This window comes from Callorhinus ursinus, unplaced genomic scaffold, assembly GCF_003265705.2.
Source record: "Callorhinus ursinus isolate GAN/ISIS: 27379988/994484 unplaced genomic scaffold, GSC_fseal_2.0 scaffold8, whole genome shotgun sequence".
Classification (NCBI taxonomy): Eukaryota; Metazoa; Chordata; class Mammalia; order Carnivora; family Otariidae; genus Callorhinus; species Callorhinus ursinus.
The window spans coordinates 40,501,558-40,513,731 of record NW_027397070.1 but is presented as its reverse complement, the minus strand read 5'-3'; the positions used below and the strand labels follow the sequence as shown (position 1 = coordinate 40,513,731).

Genomic DNA, 12,174 nt, shown 5'->3' with positions numbered 1-12,174 from the left:
AGGGCTCAATGAAGGGCTCTATCTCTTGACCCAGGAGATCATGACCTGAGCCAAAACCAAAAGTCTGACTCTTAACCGACTGAGCCATCCAGGTGCCCTGAAAGTATCTTTCAAAATAAGTTCATATCTCTTTATGTTATGAAAGTTCAGATGATGATATTACCACTCTTATATGGGACACAGAAGATTTTTTGGAATTAGCATTTGAGCTGAGCCTTAAGCATTTTCCAGGAGGAATCTGTAGGGTGTTTGAGGAATGGTGAGAATATTGATGTCAGCTAACAGGCATGAATTTGATTGATGGAAGTAGAGGGGGAGAGTCAATAAATACTTGAGAGCCCATTTGTCAGGCAATGTTCTGGGAGCTAGGGATACAGAGATAAGTAGAGTCCAACATCTCCTGGAGAGTTATAGGTACTAATATGTACGAAAAATAAAACAAGGTAATGTGGTAAAGGGTATGTATGAGAACTGGGTTAACTAGTGCAGTCAGGGAGATGAGGGACAGATGTTAAGAATACTGTGCAGGTAGGGATGCCTGGGTGGCTCAGTCGGTTAAGCATCTGCCTTCGGCTCGGGTCATGATCCCGGGATCCTGGGATCGAGTTCCGCGTCGGGCTCCCTGCTCAGTGGGGAGCCTGCTTCTCCCTCTGCCTGCCACTCCCTCTGCTTGTGCTCTCTCTCTCTCTGACAAATAAATAAATAAATAAAATCTTAAAAAAAAAAAAAAAGAGTACTGTGCAGGTGCAGTAAAGAGTACTTAGCTATAGATTAGGGAGGGAACCAGAAAAGGGAGAGATGTTAAGCCTGGATCAGGAGGAAAATGATGGTACTGGAGTAATAGTTCTGAAGGGAGTAATAGTTCTGAAGGGATTAATAGCCCACCAAAGTAGTATGAAAATTACTTGAAACAGAAAATATCTGAGCAGCCAAAGAAATAAATAATAAAGCAAGAAACTTAAGCAGAGCCTTCTGAAAATACAGCTGCCATGATTTTCCATGCCTCACCCCACTGAGGGAGCTTCCTGATTGGGAAAGACTGACCTTCATAAAAAGTGTGAATTCAGCTGCCCATCAGCTTCAAAAAGTCCAACAGAACTTTTCACACTTTAAGTATGAAGTCCTAATCCCCCTTTTCTTAGGTGTTGGTTATAGCTTTATCTCTGGCTATCTAGTAACTCATTACTGAACAGCTCCCTTTTTTCCTGCTAATACATCTATTCTCTGGAAATTTGCTGGTAATTCACATTCAACCCTGTGAACCTGAGATGGTAGAGGAAAAGATTTCCTCCCAGCAGTTCTCAACCCTGGCAGCTGTTAAAAATAACCTAGGCAGCTTCCAAAAAAACACTCATGTCCATACCCTTCCTGCCCCCTACCCATTCTTATTCAATTATTACCAAGTAACAGAGTTTTGAAAAACTCCTCAGGTGTTTTTCTAATACACAGTCAGGGTAGAGAATCCAGTATTAAGTATTATATTTTTCAGTGCTTCTCAAGTTTTAATGTACAAGCAAATCACCTGAGGATCTTGTTAAAACTCAGATTCTGACTCTGCAGGTCTGGGGTGAGACCCAAGAATCTGCATTTCAAATGAGCTCCTAGGTGATGCCAATGCTGCTGGTCTACCTACTACACTTTGAATAGAAAGACTTTCTTCAACCCAAGGTCTGTTCACCTTTCCTTTTAAAATTTCAGAAACATCTTCACCTGAGGGTAACTTATTACCTAGGCTACACAGTTGTGGCTTGGTCAAAATTACCTAAAGAAGTCATTGCTATTGACCACATGAAATTGAGCTGAGAGTGTAATGGTCTAATTGAACCTGTTTGTCCAACCTATGTCCATCAAGATAGATCACTGTTTTAACCAAACTTTCCCATGAGTTTGGTTTATTCCACTTAAAAAACCTTTAGTGTTTTTTTTTTTTTTAACAATGCCATAAGGTATCTTGATATTACAAGGGGAGAGAAATCTTCCACATAAAAACCAGGTGTGTTCCTCAACTTAAATTGAAAATATTAAGCTTTACCATCCTAGAATGCCACAAGATGGGGATGTGACTCTATGAAAAACAAAACAAAACAGAGGTGCCTGGGTGGCTCAGTTGGTAAAGCGTCTGCCAAGGTCCTGGGATCTAGCTCTGAGTCGGGGGGGGGGGGTCCCTGCTCAGCGGGGAGCCTGTTTCTCCTTCTCCCTCTGCTGCCAATCTGTGCTCTCTGTCAAATAAATAAATAAAATCTTAGAAAAAAAATTTAAACAAAACAAAACAAATTCTACTTTCTGCTATAACTGTTTTAATAGGTTTCTTTCTATTTCTATGTGATTTTTTTTCCCTTTCTTTCCTAGTTGTCTTTTTCCACTGTCATTCTTCCTTATTTGAAATAATTACTAGCTATTTTCACCAGATAGGAAAACAACAGGGTGATATGAAATAAGCAATAGTAGATTAACAAGATGGAATACTATGTAGCTCTTTTAAATAGTATTTATTTAAAAAATCTGTAGAAACATGGAAAACGTTTGGGGCACCGAGATGGCCCAGTCAGGTAAAGCACTCAGCTCTTGGTTTCAGCTCAGGTCATGATCTCAGGGTCATGGGATCAAGCCCCGTGTTGGGCTCCATGCTCAGTGCGGGGTCTGCCTGTCCCTCTCCCTCTGCTCCTCCTCCCACTTGCTCTCTCTCTCAAATAAATAAATAATAAAATCTTTTTAAAAAAAGAAATATGGAAAATGTCTGCCAAACATTAATTTTTAATTACTGTTAAATATATCAAACAAAGAGGCCATTAGGGTGTTTCTAAAAGTTTGGCTGCCTACATAAGGAAACCAAAGCCTGTAAATGCCTCAAGATGAAGAAATTGACACCTAAGCACAACCAGTCACAAACAGTCAACAAGGCCTCCCCAAAGAAGGCAACCTTAAGCTATAGGCAATCACATAATTTCCTTGCTTTGCTTTCACCTCTTCTCTATAAAAGTCTTTCCCCTCCCTCCCATCAAGCAGAGAGCTCCTAACTACTTCTGGTTTGGCATTGCCCTATTCAAACATATTTTTGCTCAAACCTAAAAAAAACATTTTTCTTTTAAAGGAGGCTCCATGCCCAGTGTCGGCCTTGAACTCATAACCCTGAGATCAAGGCCTGAGCCGAGATCAAGAGTCAGATGCTTAACTGACTGAACCACCCAGGTGCCCCGAACTTAAGATTTTTAATATGCCTCAGTTTATATTTTAACATTGCAAAATGGTGTGTACACTATGACTACAATAAGAGATGGAATGAGAGAGAAACATGTAACACTGAAAGGTTTTTAGGATTGTAAAATTTTAGGATTGTGTAATATTTTTCTCTCATTCAAAAAATTTCTGTATTATGTCATCTTTTCAACAATAAAAACATTAAAATAAGAGGACTTAAATGCTTGGGAAATGAAGATTTATTGGTTTAGGTGGCAGGATTATGGATGTATTTTCTTTTATATAATTTCAATTTGATGTTGGGAAAATAATAAACATATCTTATTAAAAATGGACAAGTAATAATATTTTAAAAATATATATTATTTATATGAGTATCAAAAACCATTAAACACCTAGAAATAAATCTAATGGAAGATGTGCAAGACAACTACAAAATATTGCTGAGAGAAATTAGGTAAGAACTAAGTAAGTGGAGAAATATACCAGGTCAATGAGCTGGAAGACTCAGCATAGTTAAGATATCAATTCTGCCTAAATCGACTGACAGATTCAATGCAACCCAAGCAGAATTTTTGGTGAAAATACAAAGAACCTAGAACAGCCATCACAATCTTGAAGAAAAAGAATGAAGTTAAAAGACAACATCATGAGAAATCAAAACCTACTACAAAGCTATAGTAATTGAGACAGATTGATGTTGACACAGGGAAAACAAAAAAACAGACCATAATAGAGTCTGGAAACAGACTGACTGACACAAAAATAGTCACTTGATTTACAACAAAGCCACCATTGCAGTCAGTGGGGAAAGATGGTCTTTTCAACAAAGCTATTGGGGGAAGGGCACTTGGGTGGCTCAGTCGGTTAAGTGCCTGCCTTCGGCTTGGGTCATGATCCCGGGGTCCTGGGATCAAGTCCTGCATGGGTCTCCCTGCTCAGCAGGGAGACTGCTTCTCCCTCTCCCTCTGCCCCTCCCCTCAACTCGTGTTTTCTCTTGCTCACTCTGCTCTCTCTCTCTCAAATAAATAAATTTTTTAAAAATCTTTAAAAAAAAAAAGCTATTGGGGGAAGAAAAGAACTTTGAGCCTTACCTCCTATCAAAAATTAATTCCAAATTGATCATAAGCCTAAATATGAAAGGTAAAACAATAAAGCTTTTAGGAAAAAAAAGGAATAGAATATTTTCATAACTTGAGGCAGGCAAACTGTCTTGAACAAGATCTAAAACAACATTAACCAGCTCTTTCCCATCTTGCAAGATGGCGGGCGAAAAAGCTGAGAAGCTGGATACTAAGGAGAAGAAACCTGAAGCTAAGAAGGCTGATGCCGGTGGCAAGGCTAAGAAGGGTAACCCCAAGGCTAAAACGCCAAAGAAGGGGAAGCCCCACTGCAGCCGAAACCCTGTACTTGTCAGAGGAATTGGCAGATATTCCCGATCGGCTATGTATTCCAGAAAGGCCATGTACAAGAGGAAGTATTCGGCAGCTAAGTCTAGGGTTGAAAAGAAAAAGAAGGAGAAAGTTCTTGCTACTGTCACAAAACCAGTTGGTGGTGACAAGAACGGTGGTACCCGAGTGGTTAAACTTCGCAAAATGCCTAGGTATTACCCTACTGAAGATGGGCCTCGAAAGCTGTTGAGCCACAGCAAAAAACCTTTCAGTCAGCACATGAGAAAGCTGCGAGCTAGTATCACCCCCGGGGCCATTTTGATCATCCTCACTGGGCGCCACAGAGGCAAGAGGGTAGTTTTCCTGAAGCAACTGAGCAGTGGCTTGCTACTTGTGACTGGACCTCTGTCCCTCAATCGAGTTCCTCTGCGTAGAACACACCAGAAATTCGTCATTGCTACTTCTACCAGAATTGATATCAGCAGTGTGAAAATCCCCAAACATCTCACTGATGCTTACTTCAAGAAGAAGAAGCTGCGTAAGCCCAGACACCAGGAGGGTGAGATCTTCGACACCGAGAAAGAGAAATACGAGATTACAGAGCAGCGCAAGGTTGATCAGAAAGCTGTGGACTCGCAAATTCTGCCAAAAATCAAAGCTGTTCTTCAGCTTCAGGGCTACCTCCGCTCTGTGTTTTCTCTCACAAATGGAGTTTACCCTCACAAATTGGTGTTCTAAATTTCTTACAAAGAACGTAATTAAATAACTGATCCATTAAAAAAAAATAAAAATAAAACAACATTAACCATAAAAGAAAAGATTGATAAATTAGACTACATTAAAATTAAAACCTCTCTTCACCAAGACACCATTAAGAGTATGAAAACATAAGGCATAGAGTGCATTTTACTGCACGGATGATAACACCTAAATAAAAAATTGTTTTAAATGGACTGATAAGGAAAATTCCACTTCTAAAAGATGGGGTAGGCATACCCTTCCCTATCTTTCCCACTGAGAACAGCTAAAATCCTTGGACATTTTTGGGGTGCTTGAGTGGCTCAGTCTGTTAAGCATCTGCCTTCAGTTCAGGTCATGATCTCAGGGTCCTGGGATTGAGCCCTGCATTGGGCTCCCTGCTTGGCGGGGAGTTGGCCTCTCCTCTGCCCCTCCCCCTTTTCATGCTCTCTTTCTCAATTCCCTCTCTCTCTCAAATAAATGAATAAAATCTTAAAAAAAAAAAAAAAATCCACAGTGCCTGGATGGCTCAGTTGGTTAAGCAGCTGCCTTCAGCTCGGATCATGATCCCAGGGTCCTGAGATTGAGCCCCACATCAGGCTCCCTGCTCAGCAGGGCACCTGCTTCTCCTTCTCCTGTTTGCCCTGCTTGTGCTCTATCAAATAAATAAAAATATTTAAATAAATAAATTAATTAATAATATCCTTGGACATTTTATATGAAACAAAGACTCTGAAAGGTGGAGAGGAGGCAGACTGACTAGAGAGTCTCACTATGACACAGAAGTGTGTTCCCCAGGTTTTCTTTTGCCTCATATATTCCAGACTGGGTGCTGGAGTAAATGGCAACCAGGAAATGCTCTATAGAAACCTGTCTTCTCTAGCCAAAGAACAAAGTAAGGCACAAACTAGCAAGACAGAAAACTTTTAGACATTATCTAGTCTACTGCAGCCAAGCATTACCAGAAAAAAAAAAAAAAGTACCCCCTCCCTACTCCTGCCAGCTGGGGAACCTAGACTTATACCTCACCAGGTTGTAAAGAGGAGCTCCACCCCTGCCACTGGGCTGAGTAGTAACAGCTTCCCCCAGTGCCACCCCATGGTGTCAGTGGAGTACACGAAGGGGAACTTGGACTTCCACACCCATCCAGAAATTACAAGGAACACCTCCCCACCAGGTGTCATTGGAGGCCAAGTGGAGAACTTGGGACTTCCACCTCTACCTAGCAATAATGTGTTAGTGTCCCTTTTCCTCCACTGGAGCAGTGTCAGTGGAAGCCTGTTAGAAGATTAAATAAGATCCCAAATCTCATAATATTTAAAATGCTCAGGTTTCAACTGAAAATCACTCATCATACCACAAACTAGAAAAATCTCAACTTGAATGACAAGAGACAATCAACAGATGCCAATACTGAGATGACATAGATGTTAGAATTTTCTAATAAGGATTTTAAAGCAACAAGTAAATACAAACACACTTCAAACAAATGATGAAGTTGAAAGTCTCAGTAAGGAATAAAATACAAGAAGAACCAAATGGAAATTCTAGACCTGAGAAATATAACTAAAATAAAAAACTCAAGGTATGGGCTAACCACAGAATGGTGAAGACACAGGAAATAATCAGTGAACTAGAAGACAGAACAACAGAAATTACCCAGTCTGACTAACAGAGAGAAAACAGACTGAAAGGAAAAAAAAGAACTGAACTTTAGGGACTCTGAGACTGTAACAACAACAACAACAAAAATCTAACAATCATATCATCTAAGTCTCACAAGGAGAGGGTGAAGCTGAATAAAACACCTGAAGAAATAATGGCTGAAAATTTCCCAAATTTGGCAAGACGTAAAACTTAGATTCAAGAAGCTGAGCAATGCAAATAGGATAAACCCAAAGAAACTCATGCCAAGATATATCATAGTCAAACTTCTGAAAGATAAAAACAAAGAAAAAATCTGGAAAGCATTTATGGAGAAACAACACCTTACTTATAGGAGAAGAATAATTCAAATGACAGAGATTTACCATCAGAAACCATGGAGACCAGAAGAAAGTGGCACAATATTTTCCAAGTGCTGAAAGAAAACTGTCAACTGGGTGCCTGGGTGGCTCAGTTGGTTAAGCAACTGCCTTCAGCTCAGGTCATGATCCCGGAATCCTGGGATCGAGTCCCACATCGGGCTTCCGGCTTAGCGGGGAGCCTGCTTCTCCCTCTGACCCTCTCCCCTCTCATGCTGTTTCTCTCTCTCTCTCTCTCTCTCTCTCAAAGAAATAAAATCTTAAAAAAAAAAAAGAAAGAAAGAAAACTGTCAACCAAGAATTCTATATCCAGGGAAAATATCCTCCACAAATGAAGGGGAACTCAAGACAATCTCAGATGAGAGAAAACTAAGAGAAAACTAAATCACCAGCAGATCTATCTTGAAAGAATGGATAAAGGAAGTTCTCTGAGCAGAAAACAAATGACAAAAGAAGGAATCTTGGAACATTAAGAAGGAAGAAAAAACAATGAAAAGAGCGAAAATATGAGTAAACTAATAGACTTTCTTTCTCCTCTTGAGTTTCCTAAATTATGTTTCATGGTTGAAATGAAAATTAGGTCACTGTCTGATGGGGTTCTCAATGAATCTGAGGAAATATTAGGCAATTATAAATGGGGGAGGGTAAACAGAGGTTAAGGTTTCTACACTTCACTTGAACCAGTAAATCACTGAAATCAGTAGACTGTGATAAGTTGTTGTGAGATCATAGAAAATAGGTACATTGGTCTCTGCCCCCAGTTCCTGGCACAGGGCTTCTCAAACCCTTGTAATTTCCTAAGAACACTGGAGCATCTTTTGTTCTAGTGTTTGGTCTTTGACCCTGGTTCTTGACACAGAGTTCCTAAATCCCTTGGAATTTCCTGGATGACAGCAGGGTCTTTTGTTCTAATGAGGTGATTCTTGGTGGGTTCCTGGGTGGGGGCTGCCCACCAGAAAGACCAAGACATGATTAGAAGCTTGGGATTTTCAAACGCATCCCCCACTTTCCAGAGAGGGGAGAGGTGCTGGAAAGGGGGTTAATGATCCATTGTGCCTACATGATGAAACCTCCATGAAAATCCCCAAAGCATGAGGTCTGGAGAGCTTCCAGGTTGGTGAACACATCCACACACCAGGAAGGTGATATACCCCAACTAGAAAGATGAAATGTGTTACACTTATCTTTTTTTTTAATGCAAAGGAAATTATTTTCTCAATCAACTTTATTAAACTGCAACAAGTTTTATAAGTTCTTTTCATTGGCTTTTTATAAAATTGAGATATAATGGACAATACTTATCCTTTTATTAACCCTATTTATTTGGAATTTTTTACTTATATGGGCCTTTGCTTTTTCTCCCCAATTGGTAAGTGGTCCTAAGCAGAAGGAGACCTACTCTCAGTTGACATAATAGCAGCAATCATTAATGCTTTATCATAAAATAATAAATAAAAACTACAGTATGAGACAGTATTCTTAGAACAACTACTCAATCCTTAAGTGCAAGCAAATACTAAAAAAGAAGTTTCTATAGAAGGGTTTTAAGAACCCAGCATGGGCCATAAAAATAAAAAGTTAACTGAATTGTTTGATCAGATTTTTTTTAAAGATTTCTTTATTTTATTTTATTTTTTAAAAAGATTTATTTATTTTAGAGAGAGCACAAGTGGGAAGGGCAGAGGGAGAGGGAGAGAGAATCTCAAGCAGACTCCCCACTTAGCATGGAGCCCAATGCAGGGCTCAATCCCAGGACCCCAAGTTCATGACCAGAGTCAAAATCAAGAGTTGGCTGCTTAACCGACTGAGCCACCCAGGCACCTCGATCAGATTTTTTTTACTTACTATTCAGGTTCATAGATACTCAGATTCCAAGAATAACTTCACTAGTAGAAATAAGTACCCATCTTACTAAAAGTTAGATTAGTTCTGTGTACTGTGACCATAATGCTCAATTCACTCAAATCTATTTTCTGTTTCTTGTAGCCAGTACTCTTTGGAAAGTGTAGCCAAGACTGGCTAGTAGTTGTTCTTACCAAATCATTTCTCTCTCCCCTCTGGGCATACTGATAAACCATGTTTCCCAGCCTCCTTTGAAGTTTGGTATAGACAAGTCAATAAATTCTGACCAGTGGGTTGAGGGTGAAAGGCCTGGCCATAAAATCCTCCCATGCATGATCCTCCATTCTTGCCCTTCACCTGTAGGCCACATACAGAGGATCCAATGGAGAGAAGCATGACGAGGTCCCAAGGGATCATGAAGCCACTATCTGGAAGAAGTCTGGGTCTCCAAATTACCTCTTGGCAGAAACTCTAAGTTATCTGACCACGAGCACCCACATGGAACAGAGAGGTAATAAATAAACACTTGTGTTCAGCCTCTGAAATTGCGTTTTTGTTTTGTTTTTAAAATAACAGGGTATCTTGACAAATACAGAGTACACATGTTTCTCAAGCTTCCTTTCTTTGCTTCTCTACAATGGAATTCATTAGGGTATTGTGACCCTGCAAAAAGATAGTAAACTTTCTTAGAGAAACTTGTTAATTGGTAAGTCTAAGTTCTTTTTATCAGCTGCCCTTCTTTGCTGAGGCTTATTAATACTTTGAAATCCAACTTTATTTATTTATTTATTTATTTATTTATTTATTTATTTATTTATTTATTTATTTAATGGACAGAGAGAGACAGCGAGAGAGGGAACACAAGCAGGGGGAGTGGGAGAGGGAGAAGCAGGCTTCCCGCCAGGCAGGGAGCCTGATGCGGGGCTCGATCCCAGGACCCTGGGATCATGACCTGAGCTGAAGGCAGTCGCTTAACCAACTGAGCCACCCAGGGGCCCCTGAAATCCAACATTTAGAGCTAAATCAACACTACTTGCTCTTATTTTAAAGCTTATTTATTTTCTTTTAGTAATCTCTGCACCCAAGAGTCACATACTCTTCCAACTGAGCCAGCCAGGTGCCCCTCCCTCGTTGCTCTTTTTATTCGGTCATGGTCATGAGAATTTATCACTTTATGTCCCAGATGGCATCTAGCTAAATGGCAGATACACAGGTTTCAATTTCTCCTGAGGTGTCAAATGCAGAACAGAGTTAAGATGACATTGTGATCTGACAGAGCAAAGGAGTTATAAGGATTTTGGAATTACATTACCACACTATTTATCCTTAATCATTCAAATTAAGTACATTAGGTACCTTTTTTTCTTTCAGTGATCTACAGTTGTGAACCTTCTGAACCCACACAGATTCTTAATCTTTTTTGTGCCACAGACCCTCTGTAAGTCTGGTAAACTTTATCACTATAATGTTTTTTAAAATGAATACAATACATAGGATTTAAAAAACAAACGAATTAAAATAGTTATCAAAATATTTTTAATATGTATTGTATGTGTCTCTATTGACAGATTAATAAGATATAGAAGGGGAGGTCTAATAATTACTGCAATTTTGAAGTAGTGATGAATGGAAATGACATTTTGAGATAACAGTTATTGTGAAATGAAAATATTTGTGGTTTCTATCAGAGTGACAAGTATTGCTAAAGTAATTGGTTTGCTGCCTGCATTCATAACCAAAAAAAAAAAAAAGGTTAAATTTCAGTTAGAAGTTAATGAAACTAAAGATAAACTTCTGATTTTATCCATGGAGTTCAGGTTAAGAACTCTAGGACTGGAGGTTCCCCCAAAACATAGACAGTGTTTCTCTGAGTGGTGGAAATATGGGTGGCTTAAATTTTTCTTTTCTGTATTTTTCAAATTTTCCACAGTAAGCAAACATCACTTTTGTAATTTTAAAAGACATCACGTGTTATTTACAGTATTGCTTGGTAAAATTCAGGGTATAGAAATAAAATTGGAAAAACAGCAATACTTGAAGACTATCCTGTAGGGGAAAAAAAAGGAAACAAAATCCTGGATGAAGATGGAAAAATGGAACCTGACTTTCATCAGAAAGACTTAATGCTGCTGAGACTGTTATGCCATTTATCTTTATAGACAGAGGGATCAATTCTTTAATACATGATGCTGCCTCAGGGCTGAAGCACCATAACTCTAACAGGCCACAATCCACTCTTGAGCCACATCCAAAGGAAAAAAAAAAAAGAAACAGAACCCGCAGGCTATTACTCATGAGTTTAGTAATTTTATTATCCACACCCTATGCATCTTCCTCTCTTACTAACCTCGTAGCCAGGACTCATCTGTCTACTCAGTGCTCCACGCAGCGGTTGGGAAGAGAGAACTCCCAGCCAATGAGATCCAAACTTCTTAGCAGGCCCTACAAGACCCTCTAGGATCTGAGCCCCGCACCTACCTCCCCAACTTCCAAATGCAGTTTCTTTTTGTCAGCCTCTTGACTCCTCCAGTAAGTCAACCTTGTTCCAGCCTCAGGGACTTTGCCTTTCCTGGTCCTCCAACCTGGCAAATTCCTCCTCCAGAGCTCTCCCAGACCAGTCTGGCTCCTCATCCGTGCAGCTCCAGTGTCCTCAGAGAGACTTTCCTGACCGCCCTATTGCAAGTCCCCAAGCCATCCCTGCCCGTCATATTATTGCCAGCAGCACTCTCTGAAGTTATTTCCATATTGTTTCTCTTACTAGGAACTACGCTACTTGAAGGCAGAGACCTTCAATATTGGTCAGCGCTGTATCCTCAGCACCTAGAACTACCTGGCCCAGGAATGAATGAATGAATGAATGAATGAATGAATGGAATGAGCGTATACCTGTGGACTGTCTCCTCGGGGCGTACTCTGGCTTAGAAATAGAAACCGGTTTGCCGAGCGAAAGCGCGTTAACAGCGGTTTTAATCGGCCGGCTG

The 12,174-nt window shown here is 39.9% G+C and overlaps 1 protein-coding gene and 1 pseudogene across 4 annotated transcripts in view; both read left to right on the top strand.

The window, feature by feature from the left end:
* VTI1B (vesicle transport through interaction with t-SNAREs 1B) overlaps positions 1-12,082 on the top strand; it is a 78,895-nt gene extending 66,813 nt beyond the window's left edge. For 3 of the 4 annotated variants that reach the window (XM_073895402.1, XM_073895401.1, XM_073895405.1), the window contains 2 exons: positions 9,557-9,704; positions 11,955-12,082. In XM_073895402.1, coding sequence (XP_073751503.1) covers positions 9,557-9,704; positions 11,955-12,046 — 240 coding nt within the window. In that variant the 3' untranslated portion in view covers positions 12,047-12,082. Of the gene's footprint in view, positions 1-9,556; positions 9,705-11,954 lie in introns of those variants that run through there. The other variant, XM_073895403.1, reaches the window with a different exon arrangement.
* LOC112822273 (large ribosomal subunit protein eL6 pseudogene) lies at positions 4,444-5,355 on the top strand (annotated as a pseudogene).
* Positions 12,083-12,174: the final 92 nt, after the last annotated feature.